Source organism: Tinamus guttatus, unplaced genomic scaffold, assembly GCF_059628265.1.
Source record: "Tinamus guttatus ecotype Peru unplaced genomic scaffold, ASM5962826v1 Tinamus_guttatus_pri_ptg000330l, whole genome shotgun sequence".
In the NCBI taxonomy this organism is placed as follows: domain Eukaryota; kingdom Metazoa; phylum Chordata; class Aves; order Tinamiformes; family Tinamidae; genus Tinamus; species Tinamus guttatus.
This window is the reverse complement of record NW_028288864.1, coordinates 2,704,402-2,726,024: the sequence shown is the minus strand read 5'-3', so window position 1 is coordinate 2,726,024 and position 21,623 is coordinate 2,704,402. Positions and strand designations below refer to the sequence as shown.

The 21,623-nt window shown below is 49.3% G+C and overlaps 2 protein-coding genes across 2 annotated transcripts; both read left to right on the top strand.

Annotated features, from left to right (window-relative positions):
* Positions 1-9,915: 9,915 nt before the first annotated feature.
* On the top strand, positions 9,916-12,185 carry PSMG3 (proteasome assembly chaperone 3). The gene is made up of 2 exons (XM_010211457.2): positions 9,916-10,122; positions 11,870-12,185. Exons 1-2 carry the CDS (start codon positions 10,024-10,026, stop codon positions 12,020-12,022), a joined length of 252 nt encoding a protein of 83 aa, XP_010209759.2. The 5' UTR covers positions 9,916-10,023; the 3' UTR covers positions 12,023-12,185.
* Positions 12,186-16,614: 4,429 nt separating this feature from the next.
* On the top strand, positions 16,615-21,623 carry TMEM184A (transmembrane protein 184A). Its single transcript, XM_010211455.2, has 8 exons — positions 16,615-16,839; positions 17,478-17,643; positions 18,799-18,889; positions 18,981-19,056; positions 19,595-19,686; positions 20,136-20,305; positions 20,418-20,615; positions 21,141-21,623. The coding sequence occupies exons 1-8, from the start codon at positions 16,615-16,617 to the stop codon at positions 21,389-21,391; spliced, it is 1,269 nt and encodes a 422-aa protein (XP_010209757.2). The 3' UTR covers positions 21,392-21,623.

The following is a 21,623-nucleotide window of genomic DNA, read 5'->3' as shown; positions in this document are numbered from 1 at the left end:
TTTTCATGACCTGCACTGCCTCCGATGGTAAGGGCTAAAGGCTGTGTAAGGCCTCTCTTTTCTATCCCTGTACCACCCGTGAGACTTTTAGTCTTTTGTTCAAAGGTCCAGTGGTTATTTGGGGGCATGGAGAGGATGCATGTGAAAGGCGCAACACTACAGATCTCACAACTGCACCACCGCTCCCTGGAGTAACCAAGTTTGGGGATTTATTGATACAGATGGACCCAAGACAGTAGTGATTTATCAGAAGCACAGGCACATGAAGGAAAACGAGTCTAATGCGAAGGTCGTGCTACATGTTTTGGTCCATCCATATTCATAAGGCCAACGTGCATCTGTTTGCTGATGCACATGCATATAGCAGATATTTAGATATGATGGTGTATGCTTATGCGCTTGTCAGCATGGCATTGAGATGACCAGCACACAGCAGAAATATATATAGGAAATGAGATTTGGAGCATGATTGTGAGGTCTCTCTCCGCTTGAGATAGTACGTGCTGAACTACGTCCACACGCCGAGGACGGTACAGACCTGAACAGATAATGAATGCCCTTCTTCATCACGCAGGTGTCACTTCTCCTGACTCAGATCCAATTACACTCGTGGAGCTGATTGCAGATTTCAGCCTACTCTTGCATATCAAGAGCATATTCAATGTTCCAGGGACTCGATGAAATAAAACGTCACCACGTGGTCTTCCTTAGAGCCCCTGAGTCTGGTTCATTCCCAGTGGAATTACACAAAGAATAAATTTGGCCCATTTTTGCCAGGAGCAGGGATATCTGCAGAGCAGTATGTTCAATTCTTTATGTCAGGCCATCTATCTCTCCTCAGCAAAATGCATCTGTGATTATTCCTCTGTTTGCTGCTTTTTTTTTTAATATGAAATTATACAATATCCCTCAAATAGAAGGAGGAGGAAATGAAAATGTTTAATTTAAAAGTTTATCTTGTCAAAGTAAAGTTAGGGAAAGCATTGAGCATCTCTGCTGCTGGTTAATCTATAAATGAAAAACAATGAAGACAGGGAGAAGAAATATTAAGTGAATTCTCAAGGGAATCATGTTTTGGCTCATATACAACTCAGATATACTGCAGAAGAGGAATGGGAAGGCTGGGCTGTGGGAGATGGGATAATCAGAGGCTCCCATGGAAGATGAGGGAAATCTCTATAGTCAGGTAAGATGGAGAATAGCTCCACACCAAACAGCCTAGGTCAAATTCACGTACACACATCCATAACAGCAATGACAAATGATCACTTGTCTGGTGACAAAAATGGGTCTTGACATGTCTTCCTTGTAGGCCAAGTCTTTCCAGCTTCTGTGTCAGAGCTGAGATCCCTGTTGTTCTGTTGCACAGATGAGCACTCTTACCTGTTTATCTTATGTGCAGACAAAATCTCTTCTAAAAAGCTCTGACTTGGCTTCCAAGTCAACAGCAAATAAACTTCTGCAAAGAATGCTGAGTTGTAATGCAGGTCCCAGCTGGTTTGGGGAGCATTATTCTGTTGGAAACCATATTTCACACTCTGTAACTGTGACAGGGGTTTCTGAAAGAAGCCAAAGATGTGGGAACATTTCTCACTCCTTGAAAGTTAATGGTTGCTCCTCAAAAAAAGGCTTACAACCTAATTGAAAAATGGAGAGCAAGAGAACAAGTAGGGGATCAATGCTGCTGTTAAGCATCAAAGCTTTCATTGGGCACCACCTAGTTCAATCAGCCGTGACACATATTAGAGAACTGTGTAGAAACATATAGAGGGGTAAAGAAATAAGGAAGGGGCTTGTCTCACTTACTCAGGAGTAACTGCATGACATAAGCAGCTATTCCACCTTTATGTGGCAGCAGGAGCTTGGCTTGGCCCAGTGCCTTCTCCGTATTGAACATTTTTCCTGGCTTCTAATCTTTAGGACCTTTCGTCAACAAGCATTGCTTCAGGCTCCTATTTGTAATGTTTGCATGATATATCAGGAAACATCTAATCACAGCATGTCTAAAAAGAGACATCAGTCTATGGCAGAGAATCCTCACTGGGAAATTATTTGCTGTGCTCCAGGCTGTGAAAGGGAGATCTGTTACCCATTCAAGAGCTGCCCAGTTCGAAAACTGCTGAAGCCAAAAGCAAATTTTTTCTCTGAGTCAACCTTGAACCAAAGTCCCAGCCAATACCAGGGAGCCCTATTCTGTGAGAAGAGCCTCTTTTCAGATAAGACTTTCATCCAAGGTTATCCGAACACTTGCAATCAAGCAGCATTTTGTGCTAACATTAATCCTGATGTCCTGGCCACATTCCAGCTTGAATAACAACGTTCTGCCAACCTAAAATCCTCCAGAGATTTCAGCAGGATGCGATTTTCTTCTTCCTTCTTGTCTTCCATTTCTGCATAGTTAGTTCTGGACAGCATAAAAGACTGAGTGCATTCCACCTCAGAGATGGCAACATTTCTGCCATTAACTGATAGTTAAAACGGACCCTGAAGTTCTCTGAGACCAAAATACTGGGTGAGCCTGGATTATTAATAAAAAACTACTTTTAAATATATTTGTACTTTTAAACTCTAATATCAACTTAAAATATGGAGCAGCATACTACTGAGAACCCTGAGTACAATTATTGGCAATCCCAGCAATCAGAACAGAGAAGTATATTTTAAGTTGTAATCAATACACTTATGACACAAATGAAAGAGAGACATTATATAAGGATTTCTTCCGCTGGAGAGAGCCCTGACAGCCAGTTATTGCAGTGAGGAAAGGAAGTCATCCAGATGGACTCTCCATCACACTAATGAAGCCGTCTCATAACTGTAACAGAGACCTCATGTATCTGCTGTGACACTTAGCAAATCCGGGCATGAATAAATAACCAAAGTCCAATTGAATTAACCTCCAGCTGATCAGCACTACTAAACAAATTATCCTAAACTCTGAACAAGATTAGAAGGACTGGCACAGGCCAGAATCATGTGGTAGGAGTGTTAATTCAGTTTAACAAGTTTAAACTTAATCCCCCAGTGTTCTCCTCTGATCTCAGGGTTTCAGGGCAAAGTGGTTCCAAAATGCTCTCGGAGAAGCTCGGGAAGGAAGCTTAGATCAGGCTAAGAGCAACAACAGGAGCTCAGCCTGGAGTCGCCTGGAGAAATAAAAGAGGAATTGTAAGTAGAGTGCAGAGGATGACTTATGCAGGACATCACTTACAGAGATAGGAGAGACGGAAAATGGCATTGATTTCCTTATGAGATATTCAAACCTTACTTCCGAGATGAAGCTTAAAAAGTTCATAATTTATCCACTTGATGATCATCTCTTTTTTTTTTGTGGGGGGGGGTAGAAATAGGAGATAAGCACCTGAAAAACAAAAGAAAATACTTTAATGTCATTTATTTTAATGCCATTTTCCTCAGTTTATAATTGTATTTCTCTCCTAAGAGTATGTTTGCATTGCCCATCAAATGCACAATTCAATTACCACAAACTTCAGTTCATTACTTAGAATGGTGCTTACAAACGATTTCAGTACTTTTTCATTTTTTAATGTTGGTTCACAACATTCTTTATGCATTCATTTGAAATTAACTTTAATTTAAACCTCAGCTTTAACCAACTCAACATTTTTTAGACTTCTGAAATGTTAAACCTGCCTCCAGAAGAAAATATTTATTCTATTACTCTCTAGAGATAGGAACAGACCTAGTAAATTCTGCTAGTTTTAAGCAATGGAGATAACTAGGATTTGCAGATAAACACTGAAATATTTCTAATTGCAAACTGGAGCATGTACGCAAGGTTCTCAAATCTTTTGAGACTGACTCTTTATCAATCTGTTTCTGGTCCTGGAAATGTCATACACGCTCTACATAAGTTCCTCAGGAAGGCTTCCAGTTCCCTAAAATCTCAGATTTTTCAGAGACAGTAACTGAATCAGGTTAATGTAGGCAGATGAAGACAGGGATCCCAGAGCTTATACGTAATGCTGGAGGAGATCTATTTACACTCTTTTGTCTTGTCATGGTGTGTCTTTATACAGGCCCGGCACGTTTTCTCAATATGTTGCTCATTCTTTGTTGTGATTTACAACATAATTAATGTTTAATGTTCTAAACTACAGCACAGGAGAGTGTTTTAGTTTTGATTAGATGAAATGTACTGTGTATTCAGATACCAGGCATTTCCACCGTGCCCTTCTTCAACAGTGGGGCAAAAATTCAGACTGGGGCAATATTCACCTAATATTCAAAAATAATTTCTAATCCCCAAAATCTTTTTGCTACTGTTTCATTTGCAAAGCAAAGAGATTTCCACTTCTCTAGCAGTTGCCTGAATGTTCCCACATATTTATATTTGGCAAACGAATCATCTCCTGTAATTGTGAAACTGTTCCACAACTGTTTTGTTCCACAACACTCCAAATCAAATCGTGACTCTTCTACTCCATATTTTGCTGTAATTTATGCAGTATATGAACTAAAAGCAAATATTTACTCTCATTTTCCACTGCATGCACTGACTGATATCTCCCAAACTTAACAGCAGCATTATCCACTGCAAATGATGACACAGTCAAAGTTGAAAATATTTGATTGTATGCATCCTACATTTCCAAATATTCCCAGTGCAACCTCATAACTGTCTGCCACATAATGAGACAATGGATTTTTCCTCTTTCAACTGTATAATAATGAACAACTATTAGAAACACTTTATTATTTCCAGACTTTTAGGGATCAGTGGCTACAGAGAAAATATGGCCTTTTCAACTAAGTTCTTAATTGTTTTCTCAGTTGAAAGAAGAGCTAATATATTGCTGGCAGCGCACAAAGCATTTGTCTCATCAAGACACATCATTTTTACTATGGGTGAATTCTAGAAAACAACACTACTTAATTTGGTGTCAGAATTAAGTGATTTATACACCTGACTACACTATTAGTATCATACTAATACCCTGATATTCTCTTGCTGCTTCTGCAACAGCTCTGTTGTCCTTTTCTGTATTTTCACACATTTTAGCAGAAGGAGTAATATGAATTCCCTTCTTAGAAGCTATGCTACAATTATTTTTATGATCCACTCCATTTGCATGCTGTCTTTCGTCTGATAGACCACCACAAGCAGCTGAGAAATTCCTGCATAAACTACAGTGAGCTTTATGGTGATTACTGCTGTCTTTTCTGATCCGTGGAAAATAATTTCTCCAGCCGTTCCAGAAATGCAACCCTTCTGCTGTTCTTAGCGTGGATCTGTTGATGGATGATACCGTCCACAGGCGCTGCCATGGTCTTGATCAATGCAGGGCTGTTACCTGACACACAAAAATTATGTCAACGGGGCTCAGACTCAGTCTTGGATTGTGATGACTCTCTCTGCTCTGTACCCTCTGGCTACAGCCCCAATACAGCCAGCTGTTATCTTATGATAAATATCGAGGCTAAAATTATCATTAGATGACAACAAATTGAGTTCACAAGGTAATCCTGGCTCTTCGAGGTGGCTGGTGCTTTTTTGGTAGACTGGAGCTATTCTGGAGATGTATTTCACATACTTCAAAAAATGTAATTTTCATTTCAGTGACTGTTGGAATCATTTTTGGATACCTTCTGCTAAGAAATATAGGATCTATTGGTTTCAAAGGCACTGAGTATAAGTAAACTACATATAGATCAAATGCATAGGAAATTGTTTTCAGCAGAGCCTCTGTGTGCGTGCGACTCGTCTCATTTCTGCCAGATTCTGCAATCCCAGCAGCAGCCCCTGAAACTGCCCCTGCACCAAAGCAGCCCATTTCTCATCCCAGTCCCACGCATCCTCCTTCCCCAGTCTGCACAGCAGCTCGGAAAGCACAAGTGACACAGCACAACGACGTATTGTAAGGGCTGGAGTACTCCTCTATTTATAGACTGCTGGAATTGAAGGAAAATTTCCAAAGAGCTCTAGTCAAATTACTACTTAGACGCTTCGAGGTCCAGCCAGAACACGCTGGCTCGCTGCCGGGTTTCAAAACTCTACCCTGTGCCTCGAGCTTCTGCGGGAAAATATCCTAGTGACCATACATGGGTACTTCTTATTTGCACAGGCAATAATGGCCATTCCCACATCATTTCCTTACTGAGTTGCAAATGCAGGAAAATGAGACAACAGCATGATTCAACAGTCTCAGGCATGCAATCACATCCAGGATTTCAATTTCCGATGTGCACCTCAGGGCAGGCTAAAGACTGTACAGAAATGGAACAATTTGGGTTTTGAGCTTTGTATTTAGCTCTCGTTAGAAGACTGGGGGTTTTTGTTGTTGTTGTTGTTGTTTGTTGTTCTTTTTCAGGCTGAATTCTACCCTGAAAACAAAGTTTAATCAACAAACAAAATAGCTTCGAGTGGACCTGCAATGCCTGATGGATCAGCTTAGCTTCCTAAAGCAACAAATGAATGAAATACATGTCCCATACAATGAAATATATGTAGACAACTTAAGGACAAAACAAAGTTCTTAGACTCATCTCTTAGAAAAAGAACTGATATTATTCATTAACCTAGAGAGCACAGAAGATGCCCCAATTCACAAAAGAGCAAAAGAAGCCCCTCACCTTCCCCAAAATGTGAGCAGGTCAAGTGAGAGCCTCAGAGCCTTAACTCTGGAATCGCTTCTCCCACTCACCCGGCCCTGGACGTGCCCGGTCTGACCTCAGGCTTCCCTGGAAGCCCAGCTCCATGGCTTGCTTCCTGACCACGCGCAGATGCTGCTCAGTTTGGGTCCTGCCTGGCAGCCCCAGACCCACGTCGGGCACAAACCTCCCTGGGATCTAGAGACCAGGAGACATCCACAGCAGCCGGATTCCGCCCCGGCAGGCTCGCTCCTGCCTGGAGAGCCGGGTTGAAGGCTGTGGTGACAAAGCAGCTCCCCGCAGTGAACCAGGGCCACCAGGGCTGCAGTTCAACCTCGGGAACAGCCTCGGACGTGCCCCGCTGCTTCCCTAGGAGCACCGTTTTCTGAGCACTCTCAGACTCCATTCAAACGCAGCGGGAACTGCTTGAAAACCCCGTGGGGTGAATTCCTGGCACTTCCCCTTTGGACCACGGGCTCCATGGAGAGAGCACTCGCCTCCAAAGAGACCCCACACCACGCACATCCCCTGACCTCACTGCGGTGCCAGCGGGAGGAAGAGGAGCTCTGCTCTTCTCTGGCCAGAGGCAGCTCTGCTTCACGTAACCAATTTACAACACGGGCCAAAGCAATTCCCAAGCAGCTCCTGCATCAGGGAGCAAACTAATTCCTTTCCTCTCTCCTTGGCTGCGCAGAGCAGAGCCCGGCTGCACCTGAGGTTCCAGCTCGTAGTCTATATTCTGCATCATAAAAGATACAAGAGAGAAATCTAAACTAGAGAAGTAATAACCTGTAAACTAATAAAGCAACCCAGCACTTTGATAGCGAGGCGCTCCCAAGAGCGGGGATTATTAATGGATGTCCTGAAACACCGTGTGTCTCGTTTTCGAGAGAAGTGGGAAACATTTCTAATGCTCTGCGGATCTTATGCATTTGCTCCATAAAATCACTTCAGATAAATACAATTATTGCAAAAAGCAGCCTCCTTTCGGTCTAGGCACTGAAGCATTTTAAAAAGAACAGTACTAAGAAAATGCTCAAATAAATAATAATAAAGGCATAGAACTGTGGTATTACGGGCTGTTTTCCTTGCCGAAGTATTGGGCAGCAGAGTCATTGATTTTCTGCAGTAACTGAGACCATAATATGCACACGCCTTACATTTCTATAGCAGTACGTGCATGAGAATGGAAGAAGCAATCCTGGACTCCTGCGGAATCTCCAACAAGGATTCAATGGCCTTCGAACTGTTCATCTCTTTTCTCCTTCTGACCATAAAATGGGACGCATTAATAATTTCCCATGTCTAAGAGAGCTTATGAAGCTAAATGCAGTAATGTTTGTAGTGTCATTAGAGATCTCTAATGGAAAGCACTATAGGTAACTGGAGCAAGGATGCAGACACTGTCCTTCTCCGTCAGAAAATGACCAGAAACAGGTGGCAAGCAGAGAGACCTCCAGGGAAAGGTCCCGTTACCTGCCACGGTGCATTCTTAAATTTCTATGCTCTGCCTGAGTCACGTGGACAACAGGGACTTTCTCCTTAGTAACAGCTCATATACATTTTTAATGTATTTATTTTTGGTGATGAAGACTCAGTACTCAGTTGCCTCCTGCTGTCTGCCTGATGTAGTCGGTTTGCTGCGCCCTATCTCAGCTCCATGCCAAAATGAGATTTCCAATTGATTGAAGGTGTTAAAAATATCTCTTTGGTCCCACACTAATGAACAACACTGAAGTACAGGTGGCAGAGCTATTCTCATCTAAGGCTGAACTCCAAAGGACCTTCTTCATCCTCCTGCCATATAAAAAATAACAAGGTGGTTGGCAAGGATGGCAGGATTAATCTGGCCCTTTGTTTCTTGAAGTAAAATTATTTTCCAGGGAAGTTACAATAGGAATAAACATCTTTAAGAGCCAGGAGGCCTTTGTGACTAGAGCTGCCGTATCTCCATACGACAGGCAAAGCCTCACATGATGATGGAAGCAAGAAAGAGCAATGTTGTATTTTCACAGTGCTGGGAAACAGTATTTGCCAGTTTGCAAGGAGTGCTGAAAAGGCATCAAGCCTTTACATCAACCACAAGAACAACCTGCACTCTTAAAAGCTTTTCCATGGACCTCTGCTGCTCTCTAATGGTGCCTTAAAGCATTCTCAGCACAAAGTTTGCTGCAAGTTTAGAAGCTCCTAATGCAAAACCAAAACAAACCAAGCAGTCTTTGAAGGTTTATCCAGACAATCTAAAATTCTGATTTCTGCAGCGAGCACTGCAATGTTTTAGATAGGGTTAGAGAAAACGGTAAAGTTCAACTAATAGAAATGAAGGTTTGGAGTGTATTTATTTCAGACACGTTATACTTATTATACCTAGTAATGGCAAAGGTGCAGGAAGCCACACAACTCTTAAGAAATTTTCAGTGCTTTCGATAATTTGGCCGAACTTACTGGAGAGAAAAAAAATCAAATAACAAACAAAAACTTTCAGCAAGTTAGCTACATGCTGGGAACAGAAGCCAAGGCATCTATTACTGATGGATACAAGCATTTTCTCCCGGGTTCTTCCCATGTTTTGTCTCCCACCGCAAAGCAGAGGAGCAGCATGCGGCCCCCCGGGGAAGCGGCTCCCGGAGCAGCACGGAGGTCCCAGCAGGGCCTCCCCTGTCCCGGAGCGCCCTTCCCTCCGCGGGGCCTGCACCTTGGCAGGACACACTCGGCCCCGAGGCCGGGGGGCTCCCGCGGCTCCGCGCGCGTGGCCGGGCCGCGCCGCCGCCGCCGGGAAGCGCTTCCCGCCGGGAAGCGGGGCGGGAAGCAGCCGCTGGAGCCGCCCGCGCCGCCCTCGCCGCGGCAGTTTGGAGTCAGGATTCCCCGGCGGAGCGGGCAGCAGCGCCGCTTCCCCCCGCCTTCCCCTTCAGCGCGGCCGCCATGGCGGCGGCGGAGGGAGGGGACAGCGGCGCCGCTTCCGCCGCGGCGGGCGGGCTCGGGAGGCGGCGCGGCGGGTAGGGGAGGCCGCGGGGCCGGGGCCTGGTGGTGCCGGTACCGGTTGCGGTGGTGCCGGTGCTGGTGGGGCGGGCGGCTGTGGGGCTGGCGCGGGGCACGCGCAGCCGCGGCAGCGTCTCCGCCCGGGGCGCGCGCGGCGCCACGGCGGTACCGACCTCGCGGCATTGCTCACTCGCACCTCCGGGGGCCCCGTAGCGCCCTAAAGCAACCCAAGCCCCAGCGTCTCCGTTTTTTTTTGTTAATAGAAACTCAGAGTTTTCCGTAAATCTCGGGGTTTCCCAGAGAGCTCGGTGTGTCGCGGGGATGGCGGCGCTGGCGTCGCGGCAGCGCGTGGCCGTGGTGCGCGGCGTGCCCACGGACGTGGTGTGCACGGCCTTCTCCAACGCCGTCCTCGTCGTGGCCACGCAGTACGGCAAGATGGGCACCCTCGTCTACCTGGAGCCCGCGCGGGCGGCCGCCGGCTCCGGCCTGGGCCCGACCACGCTGGCCACCCGCGTGCTGCTGGGGCAGGACGAGGTAACGACCCGCGGGACTTGTAAAATCAGCTTATACCGCCTTCAAAAGGCGGCTTCATCCCCAAAATGCACGTGTTTGCTCCTTAATGCAAGCAGAGTTTAGCTAACTGTGTTCCCCGCGGACCTGCCCTCCGTATCCGACAGGATGTGCGAGCTCGGCTGTGTTTGCAGGAGGTTGATACGGCGCCTGTTGATTTAAGAGCAAACACGTGGCCTTTGATACCTATTTTCGTTCTCGGTCCCAATCGGTTTTCCTTTCCCAGCCCCATTTCTCCCTGCTTCACCGTGCCAGCCCCGTAATGGACTTCAGTTGCCCTCTCCCAAGTGTGCCTGCCAGCACCTGCCTGTGATAAAGTTTAATTTGTTTTGCCTCAACAAAATAGGTTTTTTATCGACCATTTCGCAAGGCTGGAGAGAAGGCAAAAGAAAACATATTTTGCAAAGCGTCAACTAGTCAAGCATTAAACAAAAAGTTATAGAGCTACAAGATTATAAGGCTTTCCATCAGGCTTGGAGCTGTCAAATATTACTTGCTATCCTTAACTAGAAAAACTCTGGCAAGGCGAGTGCCTGATGCTGTTGACAGCTTCTCTTTATGGAGTTCTCTCTCTTCAGCAATAGCCTTCCTCCTTTGGCTGGAGGATACTTTGTTTTCTCTGGTGTGATGTCTGCTAATTCAAAAAAACCCCAAAACTCCAGTCTGCCCTGATCTGTTTATATGTGTTTTATTGGAAACAGTAGGTGCCTTTATTTACTTTGCTACATAGTATTTTAAAAATAATTTTAGCAAGTTATTCAATCTAAACTTTAGGAAAAGGCCTTTTACTAGTTTGCTAACTTCCTGCTTTTCATTTGGGATGGTGCAAGTTCCAAGTCATGCTGGTAGCTCAAATCAAGCAGACTAATTCTTCAGGTAAATATCTAAGAGAGTGAATGTAAATGAAACCTGGACAAAGCTATATGTTCTTGTAAAAGAAACCTCATTAAGAAGATAATATCCATTTTCTTCCCTCCTTTAGCCTTATTATTTAGGCTTATTTCTCATTTTCAATATTTCATTAAAATCCAAAATGAAATGGATTTTACATATGGTGTCCAAAGTTTGTGTATAAAACGCCATGCCAGGGTCTCTAAGAATTGCTAAAATTAAGGCCATTTTTCTTTCTTTCTTTCTTTCTTTTTTTTTTTTTTCTCCAGAGTTTGTCAGCAAAACATGCCCTGTTCAGCAATAAATTTTTAAATGAGAATAGAACCTAGGGACTTCCTCGTAAGTCAGTTTATGATGGTAATAGAAGTATTTGGATCCATGGCATTTCATATAACTTGATATTTGGTGGTGTCATTTGCGTGGGAGGATTAGCAGAAGCAAAAAAATCTCCGACTGGCTTTCCAAGTTTTCCAAACTGATGCAAAACTCCATTGAAGTGCAGCTCCAGTTAAATTGTTTCAGGGTGGTTTGGGTGGCTACCACTCTTGGGCCCCAACTGTTCCATTTTAAGCTGTCTGAGAACGTGCTTTTCTGAAATGTCTTGTACCATGGTTTGGCGTGGCTGACCAGCCAGGCTACGTGTCTGTTTCAAATCATCTTTAAACCGTTCAGCAAAGCGAGTGCTAGGGCTGAATCCAGCACAGACAGGTCCTCAACCTCCTTCACGAACAAATCATTGCAGAACTTCTTGTCTGCTGATTAATGTGGGCACGTTCCCCCCAAATCTAATGGTGTGTATCCATATATTCTTGCTTTTCAGCCCCTCGTCCACGTTTGTGCCAAAAATCTCGTGACGTTTGTGTCTCAAGAAGCTGGGAACAAACCTGTTCTTCTCGCCATGGCTCTAAAGGACAAGAGCGTGGAAGGAATACAGGCTCTCCGGGAAGTGATCCGAAGTTGCCAAGTGTGGTGAAGTTGTGCCATCTGGATTCAAGGAAATGATCTTGAGTCCATGACTCATCACCACTCTTTTATAAAAGGACAAAAAATGAAAATGATGGAATGTCTTTGTGCTGGTTTTGGACACGCTGAGGAATTTCATGACTTTTTCTCTACTGTGTAGAACGTTTGTGGGTTTTGTTATTGTGACAGGTTTGCAGTCCATACAGCCAGTGATTAGATGAGAACAATTGTCTCAACGTACAAGAGAAATTTTATTTTTATCACATCAGGTGGGATGTGTATTTGGAAAACTACACAGCTCTGCGTTTGCGTGCTGATAAGTGCTAGATTCCAAACTCTGTGACTACGAAACACTGTACTGCAAAGGGGAAACACCCATAGTGGAATGAATAAAAGAAACGTTGATGAATCCTAATGTTACTGGGGTTTTTTTTGCTAGACAAAAATCACTTCAGTTGAAATATAAGCCTCAGTCACAAATCAACAGCAGATACATAACAGGAAAGATTATCTTGCCTTTTTTTTTAAGGAAATGAGTCCTTTATGACTGCTTTTATTCCTATGTCAGTACCTTTCTAACATATTCTGAACCCACTCTCCAATTTCAGTCAGATTTTAAAGAGCGATGGGTAATTACACTGCACAAGTTTTGTGAAAGCTGATGTCAGGGTATAAGAGAAGAAACCAAATTAGTGGTAAGGAAAAAGACAAGAAAATCTCGGCTATTTATATATTATATGGTACCAGCCCATCAGGGAGTCAGTACCACCTGCACCCCTGATGTCCTCATCACAGGGCATGGGCAGGGAAGGACACGGATCACCCAGGAAAAAAAAAAAACAAGCGTAGCCTGTGCAAAGTCCTGTGAGTTAGTGCAATGTTGCCTATCCCAACTTCTGTGTGGAAAGCTTATCTGGTTTTGCCTCTCTTCTTGTAACAAGTAGCACCAAGTAGTAAGTTATGAGTAACTCATTAAACATTTTGTCACTTACGAACTTCTCTGAGCAAACAGAGACCGGCCCTTGCGTCTAGATTCTGAGCAGCCTCTGCCGTGTTTCGGACCTGTTCCTAGCAGCAGAATTAAAAACACGCACGTGCGTGTCCCGCAGAGACGCAGTTCCTGCTACATAAAAAGACCCCCAAGCATGCAAGAGCAGATGATTCTTTTCTCTAAAGTCAGGTCTATTTACATTATTTAAAGCATTATGAGAAATGAAACTTTTTTTTTTAAGCAGTTCAAAAAAACTGCAGGCTTGCAGCTGCCCTTCACAAGAAATTTTGTCTAAAAATAATTTTCCAAATTGTGCTTCCAAGAACCAAAGATGTGCATCTGTCAGAACTCCAATTTTTCCATTTTTTTAGACTTTTTTACACTTTTTTTGGTTTAGGAGGGCTGGAGGAGGCATATTGAGTCTGTTAATGTTGATCCTGGTTTGCTGGTAGAGATTCTTTTCTGACACAGAATGAAAGCGTTTCCCCAGTTCCCGGGGTTTGTGCACTGCCCGTAGCCTCCGCACCTGCAGGAATTGCAGGTTAGGGAGAAAGCGGGGTCTGGAGCGCGTCTCGCCCGCGGTGTCACAGCACGCACCGCTGCGCCCCGAGCACGGGAGCCGTTTGCTGCGGAGCCGCCCGGTGTCACCGCTGCCACTTCCTGGCCGGCCGTGTCACCGGATCCGCACGGCGCAGGTAGGAAGGGACGCAGAGCTCTGCCCTGTCCCGCGCTCCGCGTTGGACTCACCTCGCCGCCGTCCGCGGGCGATGGCAGCACCGCACGCGTCGCCCCCAACGCGCAGCCTCTGCGCTGCGAGGAGCACGCGGACGAGCCCGGCCGTTCGCACAGCCCCGTTTTAGCCATCGCTGCCCTTCTGCGGGCAGCGTTAATTTGCGGTGGCGATTGCCAGAGAACCCTTTGCCACCCGGGAGCGCTTCCCGAGGGCAGGCGGTGCCGCGGCCTTCGAGCCGCGTTTGCTTTCCGGGTGCGGGTGCCAAGCGTGGCCGACTGGAAAGGTAGGTTTGGTGGCTTTTCCGCCGGCGGCGCGGCCCGCACAGCGCTCCCGGCCTCCACGGAGCCCGGGGGCGGCCGGCACGGGAGAGGAAGGTGCCGGAGGAGGAGTCTCCGCGGGGGATGCGGAGGCAGGTGCCGGGAGCAGCCGGGAGGTGCAAGGGGAGAGCGCGGATCGCCCCAGGGATCGGCCCCACGCTCCCAGCCCAAACCCCCACAGTGCTTTAACGAGGACGCGGTGCTGCTCCGACGTTTTGTTTTACAGGTCTGTGCCCCGAGGTTGGTGCTGGGAGGCTGTTCCAGGTAGGTGCCCTGTGGCTGGGCTTTGTCCGGCAGCGATCGGGAGGAGAGGGCTCTATCCTGCACCAGGACAGCCTTTCCTGGCCGGGAGAGCCTAGTTGCTGCGTCCCTGTACAGTGGGGCCGCAAATTTTCCCCTTGTGGGGTGCAATTTCTCCCCTTGGCGAGTGCAATCTCTCCCACTTGCCAAGTGCCAGCCGGCACAAGGCCAAGCATCGCGACCGGGAGACACCGGTGGGTGACTTCAGGCACTTGCAGTTTCCTCCTGACTTTGCAAGGAGCCCTGGGTACAGGCTGCGTAGGGAGGCGAAGGGGCCCAGGAGTCCGGGAGGGCCGCGCTGTGCTCTGGCAGCCTGCCCGTCACGGGGAATCCCTGAAAGGAAGTGAAAAAATCCATTTTGCAGGTGGCCTTCCTAAGCGAAGGTGTCACTGCTGCGGTTTTGCCTGTTTTGGGCTCATTTAGCATCTCTGGTGTTCCGCAAGCTGTACCGGGTCCGCTGCTGCGAGGTGTCTTTAAGCAGCCAAGCTGCGGCAGCTGCGCAGCCTTGCTGAGGAGCTGGGTTTTATCACTAATATTATTCCCCTCCGCTTTTGTTTGGGAAGGAAATGGGCCTTGGGCTGCATTGAATTGCCCGGTTACCTTGCAGAGCCGGGATCTAATTACCTCGGGAGCCGGGAGCCCTGGCTCCGAGTGGCACCGAGCCTGTTGTTTTTAATGACCTGCTCGGCGCGTTAAGAGCCTCACGGTGACAAAAAGGCTGCCAGGACCCGCGCCTGGTGCCAGGACGGTTTTGTCCCGGGTGCCGCATGCACACCCGGGATGCAAACAGGATTAAAGGGTCTTGCAGTTAACACGGAGCGCATCCTCCCCCATCACAAAACGTTGATGGATCTGTTCATTTTCAGCGCTTTTCCCCTTTTCTGTGTGGAAAGCGACAGCCTCGTGGCGAGGAAGCCGTCGGGGCCTCGTCCCTGCTCTATCTCAGCCTCCGGTTAATGTTTAGACGGCAGGTCCCACGCCATACCCATCCGTCCAAAGAGCAGCTGTGCCGTGGATATCCTGCTTCCGTGTGCCGGGGGAAAGGCCCCGGAACCCCACGGCTGTCTGCAGCACCGAGGAAAAACCCGCTGCCTCGGTAATCCCACCGGCACCCACCGGGCTCTTCCTTCCCCAGCGCCAGCATCTCCTCTTGCAGGCAGTTCCCGGGCGGGCGGCAGGCGCAAGGCGGGTGTTTTTAGGCCAGTGGATTTGATGTCAGGTTGCCCGCTCGCCAGGGAGGGTTGGGAGAGGGTGGCAGAGCGCGGAGTCCCTGCTCCGGGTCCCTTTTTGTGCCCAGCCGTATGGAGGTCATTCCCTGCCGCTCTTATCTGCCGAGATATTCCTCTGCCTTGCACCAGGCCAAGCTTACAGTTTTTCCTCCTGGTGATAGTTACCCGGCAGCTAAAATCACTGTTTATTAACAGTGCCTTGAGCAGTGTCTGTTTTATTAGAGAACTGGCTGCAGGGCTTATTAAAAATAAAAATAGTGTTGCCGTATTACCAGAAAAAAAAAAAAAAACAGCTTTCCTTAGATTAGCTGAGAGGCCAGACATGGCGGTTTATGCATCTCTCGGCCTTGAGAGAGGAGGCGGCCCTGTAAAGGAGAGTGCGGCACCGCGTCGCGGATGGCGCCTGCGACCTGGGGAGATACCGGGGCTGCTGGTGGCCCCCGACTTGGTCCTGAAATGGCTGGTATTTGCCTGCTGGCTACAGCCCCTTTGGTGTCTGCCACCAAACGCAGATGGACCGTGAGGAAAGGGGCCAAAATGTGGGGCCACAAGGTGTTCCGGGCTCCCCGGGAGATGTGATGTGTTCGCCCGCTCGCTGCAGGGTCCCTGTGGCGACAGCAGCGGCCTGAGGGCTCGGTGACAAGGGGCTCACTTCCATCATGGACAGGAGGTGATTTCTATCCCCAAAATCCCTGATTTTTGATGGTCCCGAGCCACAGGTATGAATTCGGAGGTGCATGAGTGTGGGTAGATGTCCCCTGGAGCCACACAGGAGGCGAAAGGCCAGGGAACTCAGGAGTTTTGGGGAACACACGGACCACATGCAGCTCCTTGGAGAAAAAAGGTTCCATTCTCATAGGATGGTGGAATTTTCTCACTGGGAGAAGTGGACCCAGCTGTGGTGAACAGCTGGTTTATGAGAGGCTCTGATGCAGCCAGAGGCACCCTATGAAAGGCCTGGGGAGCAGAAAACCAGTAGGAATATCAGCGCTACAGCCCCGTGGCACTCACCTTTGCTCCTGGCTCCCGCAGATGAGCAGCAGCACCCGCGCCCTGTCCTCTCCCGTGGCTCCCAGCACAGCTCCCAGGCCGTCCACGGCACCCGGCCTCACAGCCCTCACCACCCCGGATGGCTCCGCGCTCGCGGCCGCCCACAACGGCTCCCAGGGCAGCGGGCAGCTCTTCCTGTGCACCACGACGGCGCAGGTCGTCTCTGGCTTCTTCGTGTGGTCGGCGCTGATCCTCACCTTCCACCAGGTACCAGCAGCACCTGCGTTAACGCTAGGGTAGAACCTATTGGTCACCTATGGGCTCGTTGCAGTTGCTCTTGCCCCTCTGTCAGCCCCCAATAACTATTTCCCTGTGCTGGCACTAGTGCCCTAGTGCTGCTGGCTGCAGTGGGGACAGTGCCAGGCTGGTTGGGATGTCCCTGGTGTTTGCGGCCCAGGAGGGTTGACTTTGCCTGCAAGAGCTTCCTGCAGCCGGGACAGAGTTGGGGCCTCACACGGCCTGGAGGCAAGTGCTGAGCTGGAAGCTCCGCCATGTTTCTCACCACGGTGGTGTGCTGGATGTCCGCGCCTCTGGGCACCCTCTGCGTGTTGCCCCAAAATGCCATGCCAGAAGGTGTGTTTTGGGTGTCGTTGTGGTCCTGCATCACTGAACCCAGTGGGATGGTGCCAGAGCAGCATGGGCACCTCCGAGAGCCAAACTCAGCCCGGACCCCTGTGGTGGCCACTTTGAGTGTCTCATCCCGGGGAGAGGTGTGGGGTGGAAAGGAGGGAGCTGGAGGAAGACAGTGCAGGAGGAGCCTCCTGCAGCGCGGAGGCCGAGGGCAGGGTTTTTCTCCTCCTGGAGCTACAGGCTGGACGTTCTGCCAGTGATGCCCTTCTTTGCAGATCTACATGCACCTGAGGAACTACACCGTGCCCAAGGAGCAGCGCTACATCATCCGCATCCTCTTCATCGTGCCCGTCTATGCTTTCGACTCCTGGCTCAGCCTCCTCCTCCTCGGGAGCCACCAGTACTACGTGTATTTCGACTCGGTGCGCGACTGCTATGAAGGTGAGCACAGCAGGAATGCTAATGGCAGAGCAGGGCTGCTCTCCTTGGTGCTCCACCTGGGTCGCTGGAGCATCTGGGCATTGCACAAAGTCATAAATCTTCTCCATATCTCTCACATCTTCCTTGCGGAGGCTTTACCCTACCTTGCCCTTCAGCAGCATGTCCAACTGCAAGGGTGAGCTGCAAGAACTTCTCCCTCTAACTCACAGTCCTGCCCAAATGTCTTTTCTTTTTCGTATGGTAAAAAAACTGAGTGTCTAGTGACATTTGGGGTAACAAGGGAAGTGACCTATGGACAAACATGATCCGGTGCTTCTCAGCCACCTGCCAGGCTCAAGGGAGCACAATGTCTGCTTATGCTCCACAGAGAAGGGTTTTTCTGGCTCTCTTTGAGGTAGAAAAACCTAAAGCAGAAGGCAGAGCTGCCTGGGATGCATAGCTTTACCTAAGAAATTGGGAGATCTGGGATGATTTGAGGTGCAGGGGAAGCTTGTGAGAGTTGCTGGTCTTTGACCTTGTTGCCCTTCCACTGGGGAAGGGGATGTTGTGGGCACAGGTATTATGTTGGGTTTGGAGCAAGGGAGCATGAAAAATAAGTGATGGGAATCTAATAAAACTCTGTTGTGGTCACTGAGCAGGAGGAGAAGTGAACTCACAAGCTATGGAGAGCATCGCAGAGGCAGTTTCTTGCTTCTCAAGACCAAACAATCTGCTCTTTGCTGGGTACTAGCTGCTCAAGCTGCCCTTTGGTATTCCCAAGATTCTTCCATGAGGGTTTTCTCTGGCCAGTGCATTTCTGCCCTGCCTTGTGCAGCTGTGCATGAGGACGGCTCTGCAGCAGCAGGCACGAAGGGTCTGTGCATGCAGGGCAGTTCTGCTGGGTCGGCAACCAGTGCACCGAGCACATGGGAATGTGAGTCCGGCTCTGCTCGGAAGCGCCTGCTGTGCTGAGCAGGTGCTGCAGATTTGACCTGCGATTCCTTTCGCTGGGCTGCCACACACGTGGACACTGACCAGTGTCACAAATGCTCAAACTCTGCCTGGATGTTGTGCTGGGAGTGGGTGAGAAAACACCTCAGCAGAAAGGATGTGCCATGTAATGTAATAGCCCCCTGGTTCTCCATCAGCCCTGCTGATCCTGTCTGTCCTTGCCAGCTTTTGTGATTTATAGTTTCCTGAGCCTGTGCTTCGAGTACCTTGGCGGCGAGAGCACCATCATGACGGAGATCCGAGGGAAGCCCATAGCGTAAGTCATGGTGTGCCGCGAGTTCCCTGCCCCTCCACCTGCTCTCCCCGTTAACCAGCCCCCGTGGCTTCTCCCTGCTTTTTCCTTCCAGGTCCAGCTGCTTTTACGGGACGTGCTGCCTGCAGGGCATGTCCTACTCCATCGGATTCCTGCGCTTCTGCAAGCAGGTGGGTAGCGGGCAGGGAGCCCTCTGGGGTGGCCACCTCCGGGTGACTCCCTTCCCGGTGCCTCGCCAAGGGCCTTCTGAGCTCTTGGGAGATGCTCATTTTTTCCCTGAGAGGGAGGCAGCTCTCCCAGCGCGCGGGCGCCCGGCCAGCAGCAGGGCCCGCACTGGCTGTCCCTGCCTCTGACTCACTGCTGAGTCAGGGACCCTCCCACTGCAGAGCTCAGATTGTATCTCTGTCCAGGCCCGGGTTAGCCCGGACAGCTTCCTAGCTCCCCAGGGCTGCGAGCTGAGTCCTAGCACTGCCGTATCCTCAGGCCACCAGCTCTCACCCCTGCAAATAAGAGCTTTGTGGCAGCTCTGGGGCATAGCCCTGTGTCTGGATCACATTCCCTGCTGTTTGTGGTGGTGGTCACTCCTGTGCGCTCAGTTTAAGGCAGCCTTTCTGTCCCGGGAGGGAAGAGGTTGGCAGCAAGCTCTGCTTCCAGCCATCAGGACACCCTCCTGCCTGGTGCTGAACAGTGTCTCTCTCCTCCGCACAGGCCACATTGCAGTTCTGCATTGTGAAACCCCTCATGGCCATCGTCACCATCATCCTGCAGGCGTTCGGGAAGTACCATGACGGGGACTTCAAGTGAGAAGGCTGCGCCCGGGGGTCAGGGAGGAGGGTGTTCCCATGGGTGTAGGGAAGGATGGGTCCTTGCTGCATCCCCAAAAATGGACCCCCCGCCTTCTGCAAGCAGTTCCCTGGGCTGTGCCTTCCCTCTCTCCAGCTCCTGGATTGAAGCCATGTGCTTCCCAGAAATCCCTGTCCTTGGTGTGGCATCCTGTTGGTTGTGAGAGCTCCAAAAGCCATGAGGGCAGCCCACTCCTTCCCCAGCTCCTGCCTTGCAGCACAGCCCAGCTCTGTGCAGCTGCCAACCTTGAGATGCCACAGCCAAGTGTGACCGGGGCGTCTGTGCCTCTTGCAGGAGCTGCGGCTTCTCCTGCCACTTCCCCCTTCTTCCCTCCTCAACTTCCAGTGACTTTGCAGCTGGTCGCACTCACTGCGCAGTCCAGGGCACCATCGCTCTCTCTTTGCAGTGTCCACAGCGGCTACCTCTACATCACCATCATCTACAACTTCTCCGTCAGCCTGGCCCTTTATGCCCTCTTCCTCTTCTACTTTGCCACCATGGATCTCCTACGCCCCTTCAAGCCAGTGCTCAAGTTCATCACCATCAAGGCAGTCATTTTCCTCTCCTTCTGGCAAGGTGGGTCCCTGCCATGGGTGTCCAGCGCTTTTCCTCTCATAGCACTACACTGGCTGGGACCTGCAACCCAGGGGTGCATGACAGAGCTAATCCCTCTCCATCCTCCTCACAGGGACGTTGCTGGCAATCCTGGAGAAATGTGGGGTGATCCCTGAAGTCCAGATTATTGATGGGAAGGAAGTGGGAGCTGGGACAGTGTCTGCTGGCTACCAGAACTTCATCATTTGTATTGAGATGTTTTTTGCCTCCATTGCTCTGCGCTATGCGTTTACATGCCAGGTGTACATAGAGAAGAAAGAAAATTCAGCAGGTAACTCTCCCTCTTTTCCATCTTTCCCTGGTAAATAAGGAAGGAAGAGAATCCTCTCACAGCATGGAAAAAAACACTAGAGGAATTTCCTTCTCTTACACTCCGTGAGATTCCTCTCCTTCTTCCCTTGTTGCATCCATGAGACACAGTGAATGAATAAGAATAGGAAGCAATCAGAAACAGGGAAATTTTGGTACATGCTGCTGGAGAGGGTCCATCCTCTTAAATATGACTTGGAAACATGGAACTGGGGTTGCCTTCCTTGCCACCTCTGTCCCATAGCGAGATATGGCCCTTGATGGGGGCCGTGATCTCCAGTTTCTAAGGCAACCAGGCTAAAAATGTTCCTTCAGTCAATAGGCTCGGAGCGCTCAGACTGTCACCTGCTCCTTTCCGACCATGTCCTAGGGCTTTAGCGATGGGTTCGAGCCCTGTCTTCGTCCCTTGCTCTACTCCAGCTGCCTGTGGCTGGTGGACCGTGTCTGCTGTCTCATCACTGGCCCATCTGCTCTCCTTGTTTTCCAGCAAACCTTGCCCCATTGCAGAGCATCTCGAGTGGGCTGAAGGAGACCATGAGCCCCCAGGATATCGTGCAGGACGCGATTCACAACTTCTCGCCCACGTACCAGCAGTACACCCAGCAGTCGATGCAAGACGCGGAGCACAAAGCGCCCGGGGAAAACGGGCATGTGGTGGCCAAGGCAGAGGGACTGAGCAGCAAAAAGAGCAAAAACATTGAGAAAAGAGTGTTGATCCTGTCAGATGAGGAACTGTAGGAGACACCAGAGGGGACAGCGACAATGGAGAGGCTTAAAGCCATGCGAATGGGAACAATCTCAAGGCTGTGACAAACTGGTCTAATCAGAGCACAAAGACAGTAAAGGAGATAGGCCAGGGTAGCTTCTTAACCTCCTCAAAAAGCCGGTCTCTTCGAGTGAAGAGGGAAAAGTTCAACCAAATAGTGCCAGCTTCTCCTGTCCCACCTCTACTGGTATCAGAGGTGGAGCT